This window comes from Rosa rugosa, chromosome 3 (assembly GCF_958449725.1).
Source record: "Rosa rugosa chromosome 3, drRosRugo1.1, whole genome shotgun sequence".
NCBI classification, from domain to species: Eukaryota; Viridiplantae; Streptophyta; class Magnoliopsida; order Rosales; family Rosaceae; genus Rosa; species Rosa rugosa.
Genome location: NC_084822.1, coordinates 39992571 through 40017738, shown reverse-complemented (window position 1 = coordinate 40017738; position 25168 = coordinate 39992571). Strand labels below are relative to the sequence as shown.

The 25168-nt window shown below is 39.2% G+C and overlaps 2 protein-coding genes and 1 long non-coding RNA gene across 11 annotated transcripts; 2 read left to right on the top strand and 1 right to left on the bottom strand.

The window, feature by feature from the left end:
• Positions 1 to 102: 102 nt before the first annotated feature.
• Positions 103 to 25168, top strand: LOC133741235 (uncharacterized). Of its 9 annotated transcripts, none has more exons than XR_009861736.1 (11): positions 103 to 1558; positions 3265 to 3346; positions 3425 to 3468; positions 3568 to 3648; positions 17820 to 17944; positions 18123 to 18222; positions 19213 to 19351; positions 20789 to 20978; positions 21858 to 21901; positions 24235 to 24294; positions 24767 to 25168. XR_009861736.1 is itself a non-coding variant. In XM_062169168.1 (6 exons), the coding sequence occupies exons 1-5, from the start codon at positions 559 to 561 to the stop codon at positions 17909 to 17911; spliced, it is 1299 nt and encodes a 432-aa protein (XP_062025152.1). In that variant the 5' UTR covers positions 103 to 558; the 3' UTR covers positions 17912 to 17944; positions 18123 to 18487. The 9 variants fall into 9 exon arrangements, 2 of the variants coding, with proteins under 2 accessions (XP_062025152.1, XP_062025151.1); XR_009861733.1 differs by having other exon boundaries at positions 24761 to 25168; XR_009861734.1 differs by lacking the exon at positions 21858 to 21901.
• Positions 7322 to 15105, top strand: LOC133737284 (uncharacterized). The gene is made up of 3 exons (XR_009859823.1): positions 7322 to 7357; positions 14705 to 14773; positions 14949 to 15105. It is a non-coding gene; the product is annotated as an uncharacterized LOC133737284 (long non-coding RNA).
• LOC133735651 (uncharacterized mitochondrial protein AtMg00810-like) lies at positions 10444 to 14115 on the bottom strand. The gene is made up of 3 exons (XM_062163051.1): positions 13870 to 14115; positions 10697 to 11556; positions 10444 to 10456 (listed from the first exon to the last, which is right to left on the bottom strand). The coding sequence occupies exons 1-3, from the start codon at positions 14113 to 14115 to the stop codon at positions 10444 to 10446; spliced, it is 1119 nt and encodes a 372-aa protein (XP_062019035.1).

The window sequence follows — 25168 nt, the reverse complement described above, 5'->3', positions numbered from 1 at the left end:
TACAATAACAGAATTATGTCCCAAATCTTATGTGGAGCTGATTCTTTCACAAAAGAAGAAGAAGAAGAAGAATAAGAATAAGAAGAAGAAAGGGTGTAAAACCCCCGAGACAAATAATAAAAGTTGTGAAGGTCCCTCTATACAGCCTCATCTTGTACAAGTGATAGATCAAGAGGTAGAAATGCCTCAGGATTTGAGTTTCTCAGTGAAAAGCAAGAAAAGGAATGGGAAGAAAAGCCGTAAAGCCCATGATTGTAATAATGAAGTGTGCGACTTTCTGTTGGTACTTCTGTTATGGAAAGTAATATGCCAACAGTAGATCCATATATACAGCCTTCTATTGAAATATCATTGGAGCAGCTTGTTGCGGAGCCAGTTGTGGAGGCAATGAGTACAACATCAAACTAAAAAAGTCCCAAACCTAATGCAGATTTCGGCTGCCCACAAGAAACAAAGAAAAAGAAGCAAAAGAGAAGCCACAAAACCAATGAGAATAAAGAGCTATCAGTGGAAACAATGATGCCAAAAGCAGATCCATCTTTTTAGCCTTCCCTTGCAATGTTCTCTGAACAAGAATTAGATGTGTCACAACCACTTAATGTTGATGCAGAACCACTTGTGGAGGGAATGCGCAGAACAATAAACTCAGAAAAGCCCAGGCCGAATGCAGATTTTAACTGCTCACAAGAAACAAAGAAGAAAAAGCGAAAGAGAGAGGTATTAATGGAACCAATGATGCCAGAAGCAGAATCATCTCTTCAGCCTTCTCTTACAATGCTCTCTGAACAAGTAATAGAGGTGGTACAACCACATAGTGCAGATGCAGAACCACTTGTCGAGGGAATGAGTACAACAATAAACTCGGAAAGTAGTCCCAAGCCCAATGTAGATATTAGCTGCTCACAAGAAATGAAGAAAAAAAATCCAAAGAGAAAGCGCAATTCTTGTGAAAATATAGAGCTATTAGTGGAAATAATGACGCCAAAAGCAGATCCATCTCTTCAGCCTCCTCTTCCAATATTCACTGAACAAGAGGTAGAGGTGACACATCCACTTAATACTGATGCACAACCACTTGCGGAGGGAGTGAGCAGAACAAGCTCAGAGAGTCCCAAGCCCAATGAAGAATTTAGTTGCTCACTAGAAACGAAGGAAAAGAATCCAAAGAGAAAACGCAAAACCAATGAGAATAAAGAGCTATTGGTGGAAATAATGATGCCAGAAGCAGATCCATCTCTTCAGCCTCAGCTTGCAAAATTCTCTGAACAAAAGGTAAAGGTGGCACAACCGCTTAATACTAGTACAGAGTGGCAAGATACCAAGTTTGATGAAGTTCCTTCCTTGTCACATTTGGCTCCAAAAGCTGATACTGAAGTAATTGCTATCAGTAGAGAGGGCAGTCTTTTGCAGATGGAAAACTCTTCACCTGAAAGATGTCTTCTTAAGTGTTCTCAGAAAAAGCTTCTCATTCTCGATATTAATGGGCTGCTTGCTGATATTGTGGAAGGTTCTATCCCGAGTAGTTTTAAACCAGACAAAATCATATCATGGAAAGCAGGTGATCATATATTTAGATATCTATAGAGCTTTATTCTCTTTTTTTTTTTTTTTTTTTTTTTTTTGAATAAAGGATTAGGCGATATTAGTTCCTCGGAGGCAAACGATGTAGGGAACAAGTCCCACCCTCAATCCCGAAGGAGAGGGGTTTGCCACACTCTGGGAACCCACCGCCCGTCCCCCTATTTTTATTTTATTAATAACAGAAAAAGAAAATACAACCTAAAGAAGGGGGGGACATAAACCTTACCCCAAAAGCTAGAAAGAAAGACAAAAGGAAGTGAAAAAATTGAAGCAAAACCTCAAATTTTCCCAACTTCCAACTGTGAAAACAAGCCCAACACCAACCGATGCAAGAAAGAGAGTTAAACATGGCGAAGGTAAGGGAATCCCAGATCATCCATACGAAGATAAGGAGATATATTAGGCGGAGGAGAAACATGCCATACCAGGGATAGAGAAAGTAAGCCCATGTTTGTCATTCTATCAGCCACCGTATTTCCTTCCAGAAGAATATGGGAACAATGAAAGGTCATTGCTCTAATACGCGCTAAGCAAGTAAGCCATGCAATTCGAAGCGGCCAAGGTGGAACAAAAGATGAGGATTTGATGCATGCAATTACACTAGTCGAATCACATTCAAGCCAGAGGCATCGCCAACCATACTGGAAGGCATATTCAATCCCAATGATCACACCCATAAGCTCCGCGTAGAAGGCAGATTTGTGTCCCAATCCTTGACAGTAACCGCCAATGTAATGACCATGGGTGTCACGAAACACACCACCACAAGCTGCAGGTCCTGGATTACCCTTTGCAAGACCATCAGTATTCAACTTAATCCAAGGAAAAATTGGAGGGTGCCAGAGAACTAACCGCGGCGCTACTCGATTTTTAGGAATAGGCTGAATACCCAACCCAACCAACAACTGAGTGTCAACCAAACCATTCGAATAACCTGGCATGTAAGGAGCAGCAAAGCGAAGCCAAGCCTTGAGAGAGCTGAAAATTCGCATGAGGGAAGGGCGCTTGTCCTCAAATCTAAGCTTATTGCGAGCTTTCCATATAGCCATAAGAGCATAGAGACAACTAGCAAGCCAAATATTTTTTAGTTGGGGAGAGAAAGACTTGCCAATAATGGAGGTAAATAACCCACCAATAGTGCCACTAGTCGGTAAGAAAGTCCCAAAACAGCATGCTAGCCATTGCCAAACATGTTGCGCAAACGAGCAAGTGACAAATAAGTGAGTAGAATCCTCAATATAGCCAAAAGTACAAAGCTGGCAAACAGACACTATTGGGATACCCCGTTCTTGAAGCTGCACATCAGTAGGTAGTTTATCATAGGAAAGGCGCCATGCCAATAAAGATAACCGTGGTGGAATGAAAGAATGCCAAACCTTAGAAACCCACTCATCTTCCGAAAATGATTGTCGGACTAGATGGTATCCATCAGAAAAAGAGAAAGAACCTGAGCTTGAAGGCACCCAAATTAATACATCATTTTCTGGTTCAATTGGTAGTGGGATTTGAAGAATTTCAGCCGCCAAAACCGGAAACGAAATTGAAAATTCATTGGGCAAGGTCCATATTGCTGATTAGTAATAAAATTTTCCACCTTACTCATCAAACGTTTGGGAAATAATAGAGCTTTATTCTCTTAAAGTGGTATGGAGCCTCATTCTCTCTTCTCTCTTCTTTTCACAGTTTTTAAGAGGCCATTTTGCGATGATTTTATACAGTTCTGCTTTGACAGATTTGATGTGGGTGTGTGGTCTTCAAGAATCAAGTAAGCTTCATTCTTGGACACATGTACCTTTTCCGATTTCTTGTTTGTTCGTATATAATCTTTTACGCTTGTTTTCAGGAAAAATGTGGACTCGGTGATAGATGCTCTTAAAGATTTAAAGAGTAATGATATATGGCCACAACATGATCTAACTTTTCAAATTTTTTAGTTCAGATAAATGTTAAACTTAACTATGTGTGTGTGACTTTGGTTTTCCTCAGCGATCTTCGGTGAGAACAGCAAAAAAGGAGCATATTTTCTCACATCTGCTACTGCTACTGTTCATTCAATTAAATTAGCAAGTAAGTGCATGGCTTTACTACATATTTATATCTGTATATACTGTGGATAGTTTAGAACTTGGAATCTGTTAGCAAATGTGACGTGGTTTTGCAATGTGATTGTTTCATATGTTTGGATTTTAGGAACTGTCTTAGTTTGTAGAGAGATATGTTTTCAAAATTCAATGTGAGCACTGCTTAATTAAAACCGGTGATTTGTGTTCAAGATTTTGAATTTGTTCTTCTTCAGATTATTTGGGGACTTGTAAGAAATTTGCGGATTTGAGCCATATCCTTGCGGAAAGATGTGTACTTGTTGTGGTATTGGAATGATGAAGCACTGAATATTTGTAGGCATTTTATTCGGTTTCTCATACAAATGCTAATTGTGTTCGCTGCCCCTAGTACACAGAGTATAGTTATATATCATTGGTTTTAACTCTGATTATTTATGTGCAGTTCCAAACAAAGGAAATAGGCTTGATATGGAGAAATACTCATGGACCCAGAGTCTGCAGGAGGTTAATATAATCATTCTGGTGCCTGCTGTAACTAAATCAAGGGATATTTTCATGAGGCAAATAAGGACCGTCTGAAGTTTGGACTGAAGGGTCAGCCTCTTATAATTGATGCAAGTCTGCTGCTTCATTGTTCATATTATTAGTTATCCCATGTCGCAAACCACTAGATATAATATGAACGCATAGAGTAGTTAACTACATGGTAAAATTTCAAGCAGAACAGTAGATTTAGTTATACGTAATAAAGAATAGTGGCGGATGAGAATGTGCGCGCATGACCTATGCTAAAACAATGATTGTTCTAGTCTGCTGTGAGTCTGTGACTGTTGTTTCTGTTCGGGCCTCTTCTAATGTATGTTAAATACTTGCAGGGGGAGCTATTTCAGTCTATCAAGTCTGATGATTGCTTATGGAGCATAGGTATGTTAGTGCATACAAAGTCATGGCATTTCTTTATAGTTCTCTTCATTGTTTAAGTTAGAATTTAGAAGTCCCAATTGTATTCATTCATGATGTGGTAGCACACCTACATGCTTGTGTTTATGAGGACTGCTTCACTTTAGTTGCTCTCAGTTCTTTCCTTAAATACCTATTATGGTTTGTGGATTGTCGGTGAGAGTTGGTTCAGAACAGAATTTCTGAATGCCCCTTTTTCTGCTCAACTGTTTAACCTTTGAAAGGGAAATAGGCTGTAGTTCTTCCATGCTAGCTGAGAAGATTAGATTGCTTGATTTGGGGTGTATATGAACGTTGCATGTACTCCATTTTCCCTCGATTGATTATCCTGACAACTAAGAAAACGGGTGTTCTTTCTTAACCGATAGCTTAATTATGTTTGCTTTGTTTCATTAGCTTCTTCATTTCTCAATTTTGTATTTGGCTAAATCGTAAACCTTGGTGGCTGATTTCTATTTTTTGTCTGCTCATGACATTTGATGATTTCAGACTGATTTGGACTGATTACATAGTGATTTCGGACTGATTTCGGTCCAATTTCGGACTGATTTCACTTTGATGATTGGACTATTTCAGACTGATTTCGTTTTGATGATCCGAGAACTGATTTTATTGTGATTTCGGTCTGATTTCGGACTGATTTTATTATGATTTCGGACTGATTTTATTGTGATTTCGGTCTGATTTCATTATGATTTGGACTGATTTTGGACCTATATCAGTGTGATTTTTTTCTGATATTATTATGAATTCAGACCGATTTCGGTTTGATTTTATTATGATTTCGGATTGATTTCGATCCTATTTTAGATTCATTACTGGTTGTTAGTTTTTCTGGTTTTTCTATCGATAAACCTTGTTAGATTACTTGTAAATTTTATTCAATTATTTGTCTGCTGAGCGCATGGCCGGAGTGGAGCGCCTCCACCAGCTTCTCGAAGCTTCCAGGAAGAGCCTCACTTTGCTGGAGGTCACTGCCCTCGTGGATTGCTGCATGGATCTTCTCAAGTGTTGGGGTTGAGCTATTACTCACCTCCTTTGATCCAAGCTTGCTACCTTGTTATGCAACTGCTCTTCACAACTCCAATCAGGTACGTTGCCTTGATTAGCTTCTTAGATCAGTTTATCTTTTATTTCCTGCACTCAATCACACACATACACCAATATATATTTGATATAGAAGTGATGTATAATAACAAAGATACAAGAAGAAGATGATATTGTTGAGAAAGGGGCTGTAGCACTCTGATGCTCAGTCCTCTGTTTCTTCTGATATTTCTTTGTTCAGAATTTCTTCTCATCTTACTGACTCTAGCAGAGCAACATGACTTATATGACAAACCCATGCCATAGACACAAAAGTCAAGGAGCATTAAATGTCTTACAACAACTTATTTAACTAGCTAGAGTTAAAAACTAACTAGCATAAGCTTAAAGCAAACTAAGCATTAACTTTAGGAAAAAATGCACCAACAGTGTCTGGAGACTCTGAGGACTGTTAAAATGATACCTGAACTTTCAAACGTATCAATGTGATACCTAGACTTTTATTTTGTTGTCAATGTGGTACCCACGTCAAGTTTCCGTCACGGTTCTGTTAAATTTACCACGTGTGAAGCACGTGGGGTGCAAAATGAGGGCAAAAAGACTAATTTGCCCATATAACTGACATTTTAAATATTTTTAATAAAAAGGATTTAAAGCTATTTAATTCTTTTAATTTATTTTTTTCACCCCTCCACCTCTGATCTTCCTCTCCCCTCGATCAACCACTCTCTGAAAAGAGTGACTTCTCTCGCCGATTCCTCCCTCAACAACACCTCGTACTCCTCGATTTCAGGTGTTGTCTATAAAGACGAGCTCCTCCAGACCTGATCCGAAACTTGCTGGAATATCTGGGACCGAAACGACGGTGGTTTGGTTGAAGCAGCGGTAGAAGAAGAGCTTGCAGAGGTAAGGGAAGGCGGAGAAGAGGAGCGGCTGAGGGTGGCGGTGGAGGAGCAGGGCGGGTTTGGGGTGTAGTCGGAGACGTACCCGAAACTGACCTCGGAGACGTGGACAGTTACGATGCTGGGATCAGTGTCGTTGGCGAAGAAGTCGCAGACGACGCCGTGGGGGCCGTAGGAGCAGAGGTCGTCGGGAAGAGGGTGCGCCAGGGGACGTGGGGGTTGAGGGAGTCGAGGAAGCAGTAGACGGAGGCCTGCTCGGCGGGGGCGAGGAGGGGCTGGTTTAGGGAGAATAGGTGGGTGAGTGAGCACCGACCTTGGTTTGGATCGGATTGTCCGGATCTGGTGAGTGAGATTGATTCAAGAGGCCTCATGCTGGTCTCTCTCCCCTCTATTCTCCCTCAGCCATGTTCTGCACACAGAGAAGAGTACCAAAATCACCCTCTTGATTGTTGGTTCAATTTGAGATCAATGGCTGGAATGGGTTTCTTCCAAATTGAAGCTCAATCCCATCATCAGTCTCTCTTCTTTTGAAAGCTCAAATTGGTTTGCTGGGTTAAAGAAGATGAACATGAATGGGTTGAAGAACATGAACAATTGCTGGGATTAATTTTTTTTTTTTTGGGCATTTTTGCTGGGTTTAGAGGATGAACATGAAGAATTCATTCATTCATAATTTAATGGAGAGAAAAAGTCATTTTTGTCCTCCGAATTAACGGAGCCGTGACAGAAACTGGACGTGGGTACCACATTGACAACAAAATAGAAGTCCCCGGTGTAAGGGACGCAGCTATATTGTGCATTGAGGTTAGTCAAAATATAACAAGAAACGACAAGAGACAATTTTGGCTGAATTACTTTTTGATATTTCTGTCACGCCCCGGATTTTGAATAACAAATCCAAATCCGAAACATGAATTAATACAACTCACATAAATACAACCTGAATTTTTTTCTCAAAACAACCACACTTCACACCTCTCAATATTACAATAAATCAAATCCTCAAGTTAATTATTACAACACACTCTCACCAAATCAAATTCTAAGGCTCAATGAGCTTAACTCACCTCACTATTACAAATGCTGTAAAACTATAACAAATACTCTAACCCGCTCGATCACCGCCCTGATTCTCCTGACCTGCAGGATTACCCGCTACACCATTTGAATAGTGTACCGGGATTGCAACAATACAAACCCGGTAAGCTTTTTGCAAAGCTCGTATGAGTAAACGAAAGGATTGCACGATTTAAAGTAACACAATCAACTCAAGCACATTTTAATTTTGTTTTGCATAAGAATTGAAGTGTACAACGTCACTTCAAGCATCAATCAACTCACATCTCATCATGACTACTCAAAAATAAACAACTTCTTACTCAATATATACTCACAGGCTTATGATTTATTTATATAAATCATCCCATGCAGTATATTATACTTACAGGCTTATGATTAATTATATTAATCACCCCATTCAGTATATCATACTTACAGGCTTATGATTAATTATATTAATCATCCCATTCAGTATGTGATGTCATACCCAAGGGCATATGATAACTCGTTTATCCCCCAAGCAGTATGATGGCAGACAGACTAGAGCTCTAACTGTATCGTAAAGTGTCACCTGGGCCAAGGTTCACCTTACGAATGACTGCTTTTCTCAATTCACTCGACTCCTCATTTAATTCATCTCAACGACTCAACTATCGCACTTTACTCAATTACCCATTATCATAGACAACACAACATCTAAGATAAATCACATATTCCAAAGGGTAATGCTCAAAATATAACTCAGTAACTCACACCATCCAATATATATTCCACGTAAATATATATATATGTAGTCACCCACACAAGAGTGACCACTAATACCAACTATAGTTCACATGCAATAAAATCTAGAAATTCATTTTTTTATAGTTAAATACATTTTACTTACCTATGGACCGTAGTCGATCAAGTCCATATAATTTAAAACAAATATTTATTTTCATAAAACAATTTCCACAATTTCTCAATTAAATAAAATCACCGAATTTCGGTTCGTGAATGAACCATGTGCGATTTACTCACCTCGATATTCCCGTTGCGTCTTCAATTCAACACAATACACACCGAAACCGCTCACCCAAGGAAGACCGTCAATCACCTAGTCAAACATGACCTTAACTTAGCCAACAACTCAAAAACATACTCAAACGACAATCCAACGGTCGGATCGAAATTAAATGATGATCCAACGGTCGGATCCTCACGGATCGCCTTTAGGATCACCCTCCAAAAATCATCACGAAGATCCAACGGTCGGATCTTCCTGAATCGTCCTTACTAACATCTTCACAAATTTATACGAAAATCCGACGGACGGATTCTCACGAATCGCCTCCCTAATCACTGTTTTGCATTTATACGAAGATCCAACGGTCGGATCTTCGCCCATGACCACACAAAGTCATCGGGACAGTCATACGATCAACATGTTATAATTTGAAGTAAAACCGATGGTCAGATCTTCGCAGATCGTAAACCGAAGATAAAACGTAAAAACGTTAAATAGTAACGTCAAAACGTAAATCCATTATTTATCCACATTTTCTAAAATAACCTTGTAATATATCAAAACGCTCGTATGGATGCGTAGATCATCGTCCAGATAATATAAACTCAAAATAAGGTCCGACCCGCCGCCACAAGCGGAGGACAGACGGTGGTCAACGCGGCGGTCAACGAAGGTCAACCACCTCTGATGCAAAAGTCGTCAACTACAAACTTCTTCAAAATGAAAGGGTGATCAACTTTCATACCTGGAGCTAAGCCTGGTTCGGCCTAGATCGTCCTAGATCAAGCGTTGAAGTTGGATTAATCTCGGCCGCACGATCGGATCCTAGATTGAATCAGAGGCGTCCAAAAAGTCAAACCTTGATCTAGCGGTCTACACTCAAAATCGTCATGCAAGGCTTACATGGGGATGATCAGGGGAAGGAGGACAACCCAAAAAGTCGAAGAAATCTGTCGGGTGGTCGCCGGAAGTAGGAAATCCGGTCGGGTCCGAATCCGCTTGGCTGAGCATCTTCGATCCAGGTCTGGGGGCAGCGGCTCGGCAAAGCGATGGGAGGGGACGGTTGGGCGTGGAGCGGCGATCACGGGGGAGTCCGGGTCCGGGCCCGGAGGAGGTCGGAGGGCCGCCGTTTGGCCAGGTCGGGTCGGTCGGAACCCGAGGGTTCTGAGGAGAGACGGAGAGAAAACGCGGGGACTGTTCCGCAAATTCAACATGTTTTCGCCCTTAATGAAAAAAGTCAACATTTTTTGATATTTATAGAAATTTCCAAATTTTCAAATATTCATAACTTATTCATACGAACTCCGAATATTGCGTTCCACATGTCCACGAACTCGTATCGACGAGCTCTACAACTTTCATGAAGGAAGTTTTCCCAAATTTTGAACGTATAAAAAGTCAACTTTGTTGACCCCCTAAAAACGTTCGTTTTCGAAAATAAAATCGTTCGAACTAATTCCACAACTTCTCCAAGCTTCGTACTCGCTCCTACTATCGTGAAATCATTTCTAAAAATCCATGGAATTTAATTTGGATTTTTCGGGGTATTACAATTTCATTCACCTTACAAGAATGAATTATATACAAATTACAATTGTGCCTAATAGGACAAGTACTACTCCTAAGGCAAGTAGTAAATCTAATAATACTACATATATTACAGAATATTACAGATCACATAATATTACAGAATATCTACATAAATAAGGTAAGTATGACTCACGCCAACACTCCCCCTCAAGTTGGCACATACAGATCACGAATTCCCAACTTGCCAAGTGAGTCATGAAATGCCTTGCTCGATACTGCTTTCGTGAGAACATCAGCTAACTGTTCTTCTGAGTGGACAAACGGAAAAGAGATAAGCTTAGCATCAAGCTTCTCTTTAATGAAATGTCTGTCAACCTCAACATGCTTAGTTCTGTCATGTTGAACTGGGTTGTGAGCAATATCCACCGCTGCCTTATTATCACAATACAAATCCATGGCTCGTTTGGGTTTAAATCCCAAATCACGAAGTAAATTTCTCAACCAAATTAAGTAATTCACAAACTCCATGAGCCATACCTCTATACTCTGCTTCAGCACTTGACCTTGCCACAACCTTTTGTTTCTTACTTCTCCAAGTAACAAGATTACCACCTACAAAAGTGAAGTAACCAGAAGTGGATTTTCTATCTGTAACACAACCTGCCCAATCTGCATCTGTATAACCACTAACATCCAGATGATTATGCTTTGAAAACATCAAGCCTTTTCCAGGCGCAGACTTTAAATACCTCAGAATACGGATCACAGCTTCCATATGAGTTTCACTTGGATTATGCATGAATTGACTCACAACACTAACTGCATATGCAATGTCTGGCCGAGTATGTGAGAGATAAATTAATCTGCCAACTAATCTTTGATAGCGAGCTTTCTCTGTAAGAGTTTGATTATGGTACTCAGCCAGTTTATGATTCTGCTCAATAGGAGTATCAGCAGGTCTACACCCTAGCATTCCTGTCTCTGTCAACAAATCAAGCACATATTTTCTCTGGCACAAGAAAATTCCTGAACTCCCCCTGGCGACCTCAATCCCCAAAAAATATTTAAGAGAACCAAGATCTTTCATCTCAAACTCTGATGCAAGCAGATCTTTTAATCTTTCAACCTCCTCTGAATTATCACCAGTAATTATCATATCATCAACATAAATAATCAAGGCAGTTAATTTACCTTCACTGCGTTTCAGAAACAATGTATGGTCAGAGTTGCTCTGCTTGTACCCAAACCGACACATAGCTTGAGAGAATCTTCCAAACCAAGCTCGTGGTGATTGTTTGAGTCCATACAAGGACTTATTTAACTTGCACACAAATCTACCTCTTGTGCTTGCCTCATATCCTGGTGGTAGATCCATATAGACTTCTTCAGATAGCTCTCCATGAAGAAAGGCATTCTTTACATCAAACTGTTGCAAAGGCCAATCTAAATTAGCTGCTAGAGACATCAACACTCGAACAGTATTAATCTTTGCTACTGGAGCAAAGGTCTCCTCATAATCCACGCCATATGTTTGAGTATATCCCTTTGCAACAAGTCTTGCCTTATACCTGTTCACTGAACCATCTGCATTGTGTTTGATAGTAAACACCCATCTACATCCAACAACTCTCTTTCCTTGTGGAGGTGGCACCAACTCCCAAGTATTATTCTTCTCCAATGCCTCCATCTCTTCATTCATCGCTTGAGACCATTTGGGATCCTTGAGAGCATCCTGCACTTTACTGGGAACACATACAGAGGATATTTGATTCACAAAAGAAGCATGGAATTTGGATAACCGGTGGGTGGTTACAAAGTTAGCTATGGCATACTTAGACTTAACATCTAAACTTGGCTCATATTGACGAGGTGGTTTACCACGGGTGGACCTAGAAGGCAAAACATACACACTATCACAATTATCAGAGTTAGAAGAAACACCACTAACCTCAAGATTGGGACGCTCCTCAGGGATTGGTTGACAAGGGTTATCTGTATCTAAGAGGGGTGGAGGAGCTTGGCCTTCTTGAATTGCTAAATTTTGGACATCGTGTTCGCTGGCATTCTCAGATGAAGATTGAATATGGGAGACCACTGATGGAGAGGGAGAGACTGAGTGATTAGGAGCTTCTTCTTGAAGGGTAGACGATTCGACAATTGTATTTTTTGGTTCGGAACTTGCAACGCTCTGTTCGGCAGTTGCATGATGAAGGGTAGACGATTCAGTAATTGCCTTTTCTGTTTCTGCAGGAGTGTCATTGGCTTCAATTGGCTGAATTTTAATCCCACAAGATTTCTCTTCCAAAAAAGTGTGTTTCTCCCCCTGAAGTGAAGGATTGATGGGAGAAAAATAACATGCATCCTCATAAAAGGTGACATCCATGGTAACAAAAACTTTCTGTGTAGGAGGATGAAAACACTTGTAGCCCTTCTGATGAACACCATAGCCCACAAATACACACTTTAATACCCTGGCATCGAGTTTGGATCGTTGATTCTTAGGAACATGGACGAACACAACACACCTAAAGACACGAGCAGGGAGATTAGAAAACGAAGGGACAGACACATGATTTGAAAGGGCAGCATAGGGGGTTTGACCATTGAGAACAGAGGAAGGTAGCCTATTGATGAGATGACAAGCAGTAAGAATTGCATCTCCCCAAAGATACTTAGGCATATGAGCACTAAATAGAAGAGACCGAGCTATGTCAAGAACATGACGATTCTTTCTTTCTGACACCCCATTTTGTTCAGGGGTTTGAGGGCAAGTAGTTTGATGAATAATCCCATGAGAATGAAAGAATTGGTGAAACTGAGAATTGACAAACTCCCCCCCCCCCCCCCCCCCATTATCAGAACGAAAGACTTTAATATTGGCTCCAAATTGATTTTGAACAAGAGCAAAAAATTCTTGGAAAGCAGAGAAGACTTCATATTTGTGTTTCAACAAAGCGACCCAAGTAAGACGGGTATAATCATCAATAAACAAAACAAACCAATGTTTTCCAGACAAGGTTGACTCACGGGAAGGTCCCCAGACATCAGAATGAATAAGCTCAAAAGGAAAAGAACTCCTAGTAGTACTCAAAGGATAACTAGTACGATGACTTTTAGCTAAGACACATGACTCACAATGCAACTTAGACTCATCAATGCCCAGAAACAAGGATGGCATAGATTTCTTCATGACACTAAAGGAAGGATGTCCCAATCTCCGATGCCATAGCCATAATTCTTCAACTTGATTAGTAACCCCAGTCGAAATCAAAGCTGCTTGGACTGCCTTCTCCGGCTTCATTCCGGCAAACATGCAATCCAGATGGAATAGTCGACCCCTCAGATAACCCCTGCCGATTATTTCCCTGGTGAGGAGGTCCTGAAAAATCACATACAAAGAAAAAAATGTTACAAAACACCGAGATTGAGTATTAAGCTGAGGCACAGATATAAGATGATGAGAGAGATCAGGGACATAAAGAACATCATGTAGTGTCAAAGAAGGGGTGAGACGAACAGACCCTATTCCTAAAACAGGAAAAGAATCACCATTGGCATTGACAACAGAGGAAATAGAGGGTGGATTGAGAAAAAGAAAGAAACTACGATCATAGGTCATATGGTCAGATGCTCCAGAATCAATTATCCAAGTATTGCCACCAGTAAAGCCAGAAATTTTTAAAGCAACTCCAATCTTACCATTACCACCGCAACTTACGGATGCGGTATCCTTACCAGCAAAGTTGGTGTGATCTGATTTTGTCACCGCATAGTAATCTTGGTCTTGAACAAGACGACCAGCAGCCTTTCCCTTAGGTTTGTTGTCCTGAGGTCGTGGCCTATCAAAGTAGCCTGCTGGAAAACCAACCAACCTGTAACAGTTTGCTTTGATGTGGCCTGGATTCTTGCAGTAGTTACAAGTCAGACTTGAGGAGAACACGGGGGAAGAAGGAGCTTTCACCATGGTGAATATGCAGCGGAAGGAAAAACAACAAAGTACTTGGAAATATAAGAAGGCAACGGTGATGAAAGGATCAAAGGACAACGACCAAATCCAAGCACAAAGAACAAGAGTCAAGGATCAAAGGACAATGAGTCAGAGTCCAGGATAAGATCTCTGCTCTGATACCAAGTCAAAATATAACAAGAAACAAGAGACAATTTTGGCTGAATTACTTTTTGATATTTCATTCACCTTACAAGAATGAATTATTTACAAATTACAATTGTGCCTAATAAGACAAGTACTGCTCCTAAGACAAGTAGTAAATCTAATAATACTACATATATTACAGAATATTACAGATCACATAATATTACAGAATATCTACATAAATAAGGTAAGTATGACTCACGCCAACAAGTGGTTCTGGTCTTATACTTCCAGTTTGATGCACTATATTATAACTTTTCTTCTTATGCTACCACCTGGTTACTTGGTCCTCCTGAGATGCTTTGAAGCCATGCTATGTAGAGTATATTTTTAAACTTTTATCAGGTTGGGATTGGATTTGTTGATGTAATCTGACTTTTATACTTATTCCAATTCCCAGGAGATGTATACGCAGGCAGGGACTCAGTTCAGTGATGAAATTCAGCGGCACCGTCTTCCCATGTCCATGGTGAGTATCGAATATCCAACTGAGAAAATTTGACATCTAATTGCTGTTCAGTTTCCCATATTTATTTTGTCGTTATGTTTTCCTAGTACTTCAAATATTGTTAATGATTGATTATCTCTTCCGGAAGTTATATGATGCTAGTTGCTCATTGGGTTCTATTCAATTTGGAGTGCAGGTGAAGGATATTAATGCAAGGGTAGAGAGGATTGAACCTAAGAATTGCTCATCAGATGGACTTACTGCTGTAGAAACAAAGCCCTTGAGCCATAACCGAAAGAGGAATAGTCCAAAGGCTAAGAGTTCCTCGAGGGGCGTATCTCTATTTGGAGGTGAGAATGCTTTTTGTTCAATTCTGGGGACACCATGAGGTTATTTGCTCCCTCAGAACTCAGAAGTGATTAATTGAACCTGGTATACATAGAAATGGTGAAGTTAAATCTTCTTCCAAAAATCAATTGTTCTCAATTTTCTTGTCACAGACAATACTTCCTTGTCTTTGTTTTTAGTTTTGAAAGCTAGCTGATTATTTTTCTTTATAAAATATATCATGGAAAACCATCTTAATTCTTGTTTCTTGATTTAGAGCTCTGTGATAGCCTCATCTGTTTATTTGTTTATTCAAATTTCATTTATATATCTTTGCTGCATATTAGGTGAAATATTTATTCAGATGTTGGAAATCAACAGAAATTTATTCCTAAAACATGTGAATACTAGTTGCTATTGAAATATATAGCCACTGTAAAAAATCACCTTTAAAGTCTGATTTCTATACTATAGCTAGAATAGTGGTTTGGATCCGGCCTTAAATATATGATATGTTATCCATTGTACCGGTAAGATTGCGTATTCACATAATATTGATTTGTTTCGCATCAATAAGGCTTTTTCAGATTCTCAGTTTCGCATCCCCTGTTTGACATTTTCAGGAATACTCGTACGTGTATTCATGCTCCAGGATATCTCCTATGATACTGGAGGACCTTTCGCCTTCAAGTTTATCGTCTGCATTGGATGGAGCAAGACTTGCTTATTTTGATGGACGTCTACATGAAACTGCTTTACTTGTTGCACTGGAGGTAACTATTATCTTCGTGTTTCTACAATCTAACTTCCTGTTCTTATCTTTAGCTATTTTTTGAGAAAATTGTTACCGAGTAAAGAGAATAAATAGCATAGTTGAAGTCTTACAGGCTACTCGCCGGAACATACCTATATTGATTGATGCCGAAAGGATAAGAGAAGGGTTGGATGATCTTCTAAACTTGTCTCGACTCTCGAGTATGCTGGCTCAAATTTAAATAAAATTAATAAAAAATAGAGTAAAATGTGATGGTTGGGGCAACAATATCATACAAGATACTTAAATAAAAATTAAATGTTGTACGGCAATTTAAAATTCTAAATCGAGTTTTCTTTCAGCTGCAGACCTGCAGTTGCAGCGGAACTTTGTATGGTTTGATTGATTTTCTATTGCAATAAAGGGCTGACTTTTTCTTTCAAAAAAATTCTAAATCGAGTAATACAGTTAGAAATCATTATATTACTTACTATTAATATATTGTTATTATTACTATATTGATTTATTGCAACAAAACCTTTCTTTCATAATTCGATTTCGAGTTACCTGTTTTTTTTTGTTCCTTTCTTCTTGCTCGTTTCGGATAGGAAAATCAAAGAGTTGAATGAATCAAAAACCAAAGAGGCTCATGGCCAAGGGTAAAGATGTCCGAGTAACAGTGATTTTGGAATGTACCAGTTGTGTTCGAAATCGTGTTAATAAGGAATCAACGGGCATTTCCAGATATATTACTCGGACATAACTAAAGAAATATAACAGTGTTCTTATGCAAACCGCCTTGTAATCTTCAACCATTTCTGTGCTTCAATATAATTACCAGGAGTAAGCGCTATAGCTTGTTTCCAATACTCGGCGGAATCACTGGCGCAGAGTCAAAAATTCTGACCTAACGTCGTTGATGAAACAATCCAATAAATCCAACTCTAACTTATAAGGGGTCTTATAAGATTTCTAGTATAATCAGAAAAGATTAAGCACAAGCAAAATATGCGGAGACCCCCTTGGAAGTATCAAAGAAATGCTACTAAAATGTAGAAATACTAAAAATTATGTATAGAAATACTAAAAATCTATTCTTTCTTTTGTTGCCCTTCATTAAGTTAAGTAAAAAGTCTAAAAAAATAGAAGAAAGGTAGATCACCGGCCACCCAACCCATACCCTATTTCTTTCCCATTTTGTTTTGATCTAATAATCCTTACCGTCCCTTATTGTCTCTATAAAACAATCGGAGGATGCCCTATTATGTTCTGTTCTTGACTAGGGGTTAACGAAAAAAGAAAAAAGGTATAGTACATAAGGTAAATATCTAGAAATAAAAAATGAATAAAAATAAATAAGATAGACCAAAAAACTTTCTTTGATTTGAACTCACCCAATCAGAAATCCTTCTATATCTCAAATCAAAAGAGAATAGAATAAATCATACTTTCGTATAATATCTTAATTGAATTATATGTAATGATCAATAAATTTAGTTTAATTCTATGTCTACATGTATACACTAATATTGGTACGGGTTATTCGTCAACTCCAGTCTAAATATCTATTATTTCTAAAATGGATTACTAGTGTTTTTATACATGTAGACTATACATGTAGACATAGAATTAAACTGAATTTATTGATCATTACATATAATTCAATTAAGATATTGTACGAAAGTATGATTTATTCTATTCTCTTTTGATTTGAGATACAAAAGGATTTTTGATTATGCTCAGCAAAATTTCCACAGGCAAGTCAATTGTTTTTCCATGATATACTATTTGGTTGTCTTTCCAAACATTTCTGCTGATAAAACTACCACCAAATTTTGGATATTCATATTTTTCTAGAGCATTGCTCTTCCTTTACCATCTGCTTTTATTAGTTAATCTAAGCATTATTGCATATATTTCACTCAAGACATATGCTATGTGATTACTATGATTTTACAATTAACTTGATCTTGTTGTGGGTTTCAGGCATGGACAGAAGCAGAAACTTTTCCAAGTGCTCTTGTTTCAATGCTTTTGAAATTGCCAAAGCTCAAATTTGCGATTGTGACCTTGGGTGAAGATGGATGCATAATGCTTGAGAGAAGTGCAGATCGAAGGTATTTATGTGATTGCCTATGTTTTACTGGAAAAAGAATAAGAAACATAGGGTCAGAGAATGTGGCTTTGAATTTTGTACATACGGTCTGTTTTTATCTTGGATTTGAAAATTACAGGTTTTCATTGGCAATCTGTGTCTTGTTTTGACGTCATTGACAATCTGTGTCTGGCAGAGGCTCCTCAGATGGAAGGAATGGAGGTGGACAGCTTATTTGAAGCGTTGAAGCAGAGAAAGGATGATAGCATAACCAGACCAACCTATATTTCATCTGTAAGCCACTCTCTAATGACATTAAAAGTAAACTCCTTTTGCTTTTGGTGAAATTAAATCAAACCGGCTTGGATGGCTTGAAAGTAATTCTGGTCATTCTGCAGTCCACCAAAAGAATGAGTTACAGTTGGGCAGCATGAGTTCATCAATTAATTTCTTCAATAGTTGAAATGAATTATAATATAGGAAATAAAGCCTTTGATGCACATTCAGTTCAGGAAGATGCAACTTTCTGACTTCAAATCCAAGAAAATGATGAAACAAAACCATTAATTAATTGGACAACTGGTGTGACAATATAAAAAGGCACTATGGGTCAAAAGAATTTGAGAGCATTTAGTCTTGAGGCAAATTAGAAGTGAATAAGTTTCCTTCAATACAACTCCAGAGCCCTTTTCACTGCTTTTTTACCTGTTCCTCGCATGATTCTTGTCTAATTGTCAATCCTTTTAGAAAATTTTGAGGTCCCTCAAGGGGTCAAGGGTTCACGAGATAAGTTGGGAGCTCATCCACAGAAGCTGAATATTTACTTAGCCTCAGGACAACTGAAGTTTAACTCGAGATTTTTTTCATGCCATATAACGTACTGTATGATATTTTAATTATCTGTTTCAACAGAAAGAGTTGAACCAAGATAAGCTTATCCCAACGACTAATGAGGTGACCAAGACTTGGCACATCTTAACCTGGCATTATATGCCCAACAATACCCCAACTTAAACCAAATGCCTGTAGGAAGATGTAAAGGGAAATTTAGATTGGCAGATACCTTCTAACTAGCATACAGTGTACACACACAAACCTGCTGTACGCTCCTTTGTCCTTTAGATACCAAAGCTGGGTGAATTGTGGATACAGAAAAAAAGTTACTGAACTTCATTGCATGTTCCAGGTCTAGAATATGAGAACTGTCATGACATGATTATATATGTTATCTACATATAATTAAGATCTGTTGCTCTCTAAGCCTATCCATTTATATCCTCTCAGCCTGTTACAAAATTGAGAGCCAACTGAATAGGGACAGTGTGTGGAAGGCTGCTTGTAGGAACAGCTGAAAAAATACCACCCTCTGAGCTCGTAGATACAACGGGTGCTGGAGATAGTTTTATTGGAGCAATTATTTATGGTATGTTCTAATTGTTTAATGTTATTTTCCTTATTGACGGTCAGCACCTTCTCATCATTAATAAGAAAATGTGGTTTCTGATTCACTGAGCTTTTCTTGCATTTGTATTTCTATTATTAAAATAATATTAAAATAAATAAATAAAAACATTTTAGTATTTGTTTAGTTTTAAGAGATTGCAACGGTTTTCATTCTTAAAAGCCCTACTAGCCATTATCCAAACAGAAGGGGTAGGATCACCAGTTTAATCTTGTGGAAGAGTGGGGTTTGTGGTTGGGCTACAAGCATGACTGAGTAACTAGGTAAACCATCCATGTGAATATGAACTGAACGAAGTCAAATCATCCTCTGGATGTACTTGTTTCTAAAGAAATGTTCCGGTCCTCTTTGATTTGCTAAACTTGATACAGTGATGAAATCACAACAGCTACGCATGATTTAACAGCTAATTTAACTATAAGCTACGCATGATTTAGGTTTAGCAAAACAAAAATGAAATCACATTGATTTCTTAAAGCTGCAATCCATGAAATCCATGAAATCTCTCTCTACTTGCTCAATTGTAATATGATGTGCATCATATTTTTATGTATACAAGTTATCCTCTCAGTTTCAGTTCCAAGCAACTGTTCCATTATGTAGTGATATTGATTTTAGTTCAATCTTGAAGTATATCTTTCCTCAAAATTATCATCCTAAAAAAAAAAACCCGCACCATCAGGGGCGTAGCCACTCACAGGGCTACTTGGGCTATAGCCCAAGGGAGAATTTCGCCCAAAATGCGTCAAGTATGGGTATAGCCTAAATAAAAAAATTAAAAAAAATACTAATGCTTCGAAGAGTTGTTGGGTTGCTGCTGTCTCAAACACCAACCCCGTCTCCCCGTTCAGAACTTCAGATCGGTTCCGCCTTCCACTCTTCCAGAGTTCCAGCTTCTAGGCTCCAGCCACGGAGCCACCTCCAATCGCTGCGAGCCACGGAGCCGGGAGCCACCTCCAATCTCAGAGTTTCAGTCCACTGAGCCACCTCCTACTCTCACTCTCCTCATCTCCCCGTTCAGAACTTCAGATCAATTTTGATTCCACCTTCCAGAGTTCCAGGCTCCAGCCACCGAGCCACCCCCCTTTTCAGAGTTTCAGTCCGCCTGAGATTCATTGATAATTGGGAATGGGTTGAATCGATTGATGAGATTCATTGATATTATGCAGGTCAAAAAAAAAAAAAATTTGGGCTTCGCCCAAAAAATTGCCACAATAAATTTAGCCCACCCCATTGTCGAATCCTAGCTACGCCCCTGCGCACCATCGCACGGGACAATTAGCTCCAAACCCTGCAGCAAAGCGCGGGACGCAAACCGCTAAAAGACAAACGAAATGAACAGTCAATTGACGATTATGCCCTACATTTTTCTGGTCTTTTGCTTGATTGCCCCTACAGGTGTTGGCTGTGCATGAGGCAGTGTTGGTATTGCTTGCTCTCCGTGTTTGCTTTGGAGAAGGACACATCTTCATTCTTTTGGGTTTTGGTGTTCGCTCGACAGAGAGAGAAAGAAAAAAGAGAGCGAATAGAACAGGGGAAGAAGGGAGAGAACACAGAGAAGCGGAAGAGGGGGACGAGAAGCTCTCAGGTTTTTGTTTTGATTGCGCAAGAGTTTTGCTATTTTCTTTTTTTTCGGAATCAAAACCCGATCTGTTTGTAGGTATTGGTATTTTTTTTCCCCTGGAATTTCTGGGTTTGCTGTGTTTGCATGGTTTTTGCGATCATCTGAATGATGAGTTTGATTGTATGAGCTTAATGTCTGTGTTCAAGGCGTGTGAAGCGCTGGTTTTTGTCTGTATTCATGGTTTTTGGTATTAGAGTGTCTGATGATAATGAGTTCGATTTGTCTTTTGTCTAGAATCTCTTCTTTTTTGCTTCTGGGGCTTCCTATTTGCTGATTTCGGTGAGTTGTTTGTGTTCTATTTTGTATTGGAATGGTATTTTTTTTTGTTTTGATTTTGGTGGATTCAGGTCTAATCGATTTTTTATTTTTATTTTTAATTTTGTTTCTGCTTTTGCTGTTCATTCTCTTCCCGTTGCCGTTGCTGCTCTCCGGTTTTGTTGTTCGCTCTGCATGCATCGATTGGCTCTTCATTCTCTTCTTTAGCTTTTTTAGTTCTTCATATCTTTTGTTCAAATCCTTTTGAGTTTGGTTATTTGCATAAGGGGTTTGTCTTATATGCATATGTTGCATGTTTGAGCTGAGAATAAATTAGACGGTTGATGCATATGGTGCACATTGCACAAACCTTAAATTGCAGAATGCCTATTTGAAATTGCAGAATGGTTGAATCATTTGTTAATTGATGTTTTAGTTCCCATGCTTTTTTAGTTCCATATTCTGGTTGTGGATGATAGCATCATACATAGGAAGGTCATTGAAAAGCTATATAATATTTCTTGCTTTAAAGGTAGCTAGATGTCTGTGAATGAGTCACTGCAAGAAACATTGGATTTTGTTTTGCAGTGACTGCTTTTGATAGTGGAACCGGGGTTTTAAGATAACTACGGGTGAGTGCTTTTGCTTTTAGTTGTGTTTCTGTTGCACCTATTTTTTATCTGCTGAGGAAATTACAGTGCAGCTGTTGTTTAGTCTCTTGAAATTGAGGTTCTTCTGATTCTTTGTGTGGTTGTAGTCTTTTTTTTTTTTTGAAATAAGGGCCGGTGCGGCCGCCCTTAAGCCTTCATTAATGAAACCATGGAATACATGGGGGGGACATGAGACCTAAACCCCAAATAACAAAGTACATCAAGAAAACTTCCTGAGATAATACCAGGAGCCTCAACTACAAACATGTATCCGAAAAAGCACCAACTAGCAACGAGCGCACTACTGGCATCTCGAATTGCTTTGACATAACGGTGACACGACAGAAAAATAACCTGATCTGTAACGCGATTACAGCTTAGCATAATTTCCATAAAAACAGATTTCCCATCATGTTGCCGCTGGAAAAAACATCCAGCGACACTAGGTTTCCACCTACCACTAGGAGGCAACGACCATTTGACAAAGCAAGTAACTCGCCACCAACCTAGAGCAGACCAGGCATAAGAGATGCACATACCGGCACAGAGGCCACTCCAAACTACCCTTACTCGAAAGAGAAGGGACTTATTTGAGGTCAGAAAGACCCAAAACCTGCAGGAAAGTAAACAACTGAAGCAAACAAACTGAACAGAAAAAACTACACACAACAACCCAAGCAAACCGCGAGGCCCAAACAGATCGACCCGGCCCAACCACCACCGCCCCCAAGGATGCCTCCGGTGACTGCACGCCAGAAGCAGCCGGCAAATTGTGTCCTGCAACGCCCCATCCGTGTCCCAGAGCCACTCCAACTGCCCCAGAAACAACACGGAACCACGCCTGCAGACCCACGTCCTAACCCTAACCCAGATCGAACTCAGATCCACCCAATCCCAGATCGAACCAGTCTCCACCCACCTTCTAACCCAACGTCGCTGCAACGCCCCAGCCGTGTCCCAGAGCCACTCCGACTGCCCCAGAAACAACACGGAACCATGCCTGCAAACCCACGTCATCGACCTCAGATCCACCCAAACCCAGATCGACCCAGTCTCCACCAACCGTGGACCACGCTTCCAGGAATCCCTGCCAGCACCCACCCACGCACGACGGAGAGAAGAATCCGATCTGGAAGAACCGCCCCGATCCAAGACAAAGCAGTCGACCTCCTTCCCCGAGCCAGATCCCCGCCAAAGAGCCTCGCCGCTAGTCTCCATCCTCATCCCCTCCCGGACCGGAACGCAGCGGCAGGGGGCCCGCCGGCGTTCGGCCGGGAGAAGCTCGATCTCTGTTTTCTGTTTTGGTTTCCGCGCGTGAGGCGCGTTCTTCAAGTGGGTTTTTTTCCTTTTTGATTGTGTGGTTGTAGTCTTTGTTGTTGATAGTTCTCTTAAGTTTAGTTGTCTTGGAAACTTTTACTTTATAAGTAACGAAGTTCAACATCCATATTCACAATATATTTACCAGCAATAGTTAGATTGAGATTATGAATGAGAGGATTAAGGGAGAGATAATGGGTCAACCTCTTATGAAGCAATGGGAATAATTATTGTATTTGTACTTGAAAACATTCAGTATTCATCATGTTCTTATTTTCAGTATTGTTTGGTTTCAATATGACATGGATAAGCAGCAAAGTGTAAGTAGTAAGGATTAAGCCTTAGTGTGTTTATGTTTATAAGGCCAAACAATTGATACTTCTGTGGTATTATTACTCTTATGATTAGCAGATTGCATAATGGAGTCCATTATACTTGCCAAGTAGATTTCTTATACAGTTTCAATGGTATGTAGGAAAAGAGTGGCAAAAATTGCAAATGATTTTCTAATATCTCCGCCACTTGAATCTTATCTATCTGGCATCCCACATCCCACATCTTACTTCTTTTCAGTTTTCTCTCCCTTCTTTGATAAGTAGATATTTACATTATTGAAAGGTAATAGCCACATTGTGCAGTCGATACATGAAAATGTAGAGACCATTTTTTTACTTTCAATTTTATTTGTGTTATCAATGTAGTTACTTCCCTGCGTTATCAATGTAGTTACTTCCCTGCATTGTTCCTTCTTCTGTGGTTATCTAACAGAGTCCACTTGAAAACCATATGTTTCTTTTTATCGAACAGTTATAGAAAATTGACAACTTTGTGGCTTTAAATGATGCAGTGATAGTGTGAATCTGTTTTTGTATAATCACTTAATTTTCAAATTCGTTTGTTCTGCTTAGCCAAGTTTAGATTTTAACAAATAGCATTGTTTAGTTGGCATTGTCTTTTGTCACTGAGTTTCTTGGCTTGGATTCTGTTTTTTTTTGCAGTGTTTCATATTTACTAATCAAAAGGAGAATAATGATGCAATAGCTGAAAATATTAAACAGGTAAATATTCACAATTGATCTCCTTTTCATTGAATTTGTGCGTTCAGCTTAAACAGCTAAAAAGAATGTCATGTGCTCATATTTCTTATGATGATCTAGCTTTACATTTCAGTTAGCTTAAGGCTCTATATCTTATGTATATATAGATTGTGAGCAGGTTCTGAATATAAAGAAAAACAAATTAAGACAAACACATAGGCATGGAAATAAAAAAAACAAAAACCACATCTAAATGGAACCCTTGCTCAACTGACATAAAAGCATAGGATACTTCATTAGCAGGATGCGTCAGCAAAAGACATATTAAATCAGAAGCATACTTAGTATTTCTGTAATATATATGAATCTGCATAGCTTTTGTGTATTGTATTAAATATTCGCATGAGAAACAATCATGCATATACTCCCACATTTCAAGAAATCACATATGTTAGGGGTTTTAAATTGACTTCTGTATGACTTTGAGGATAAGGTTCCAACTTGATTATTGAGCATGAAAGGGCATTTGGATATTGTTCCTGTTGCATTCATAAACCCTGCTCCCCTATCTTGAAGCATAACTCACCCCACAGAATATTGCTTTCCCTGTAGCGTTGGGCCCTAGAAGTGCCTTATTGGAATCACTAGGAAAGACCTTTTGTAATACACATCAGTGTTCCACCATGTTTAAAAGTGATAGAATAGTCATCACCTAGGGCCACCTATTGACTTGTACGTGGATAAAAAACAGAGTGAGGGTTGAACTGAGTTTATAAAATGGAAGGACGTTGAAAGTTGGGGAGATGGAGCAGAGACAAGGCTTTTCAAGCTGAGGTGGTTTCAAGTTTAGGACGATGATAGAAATTGGGAAGCGTTTCACCCATTCTGTCTTTTC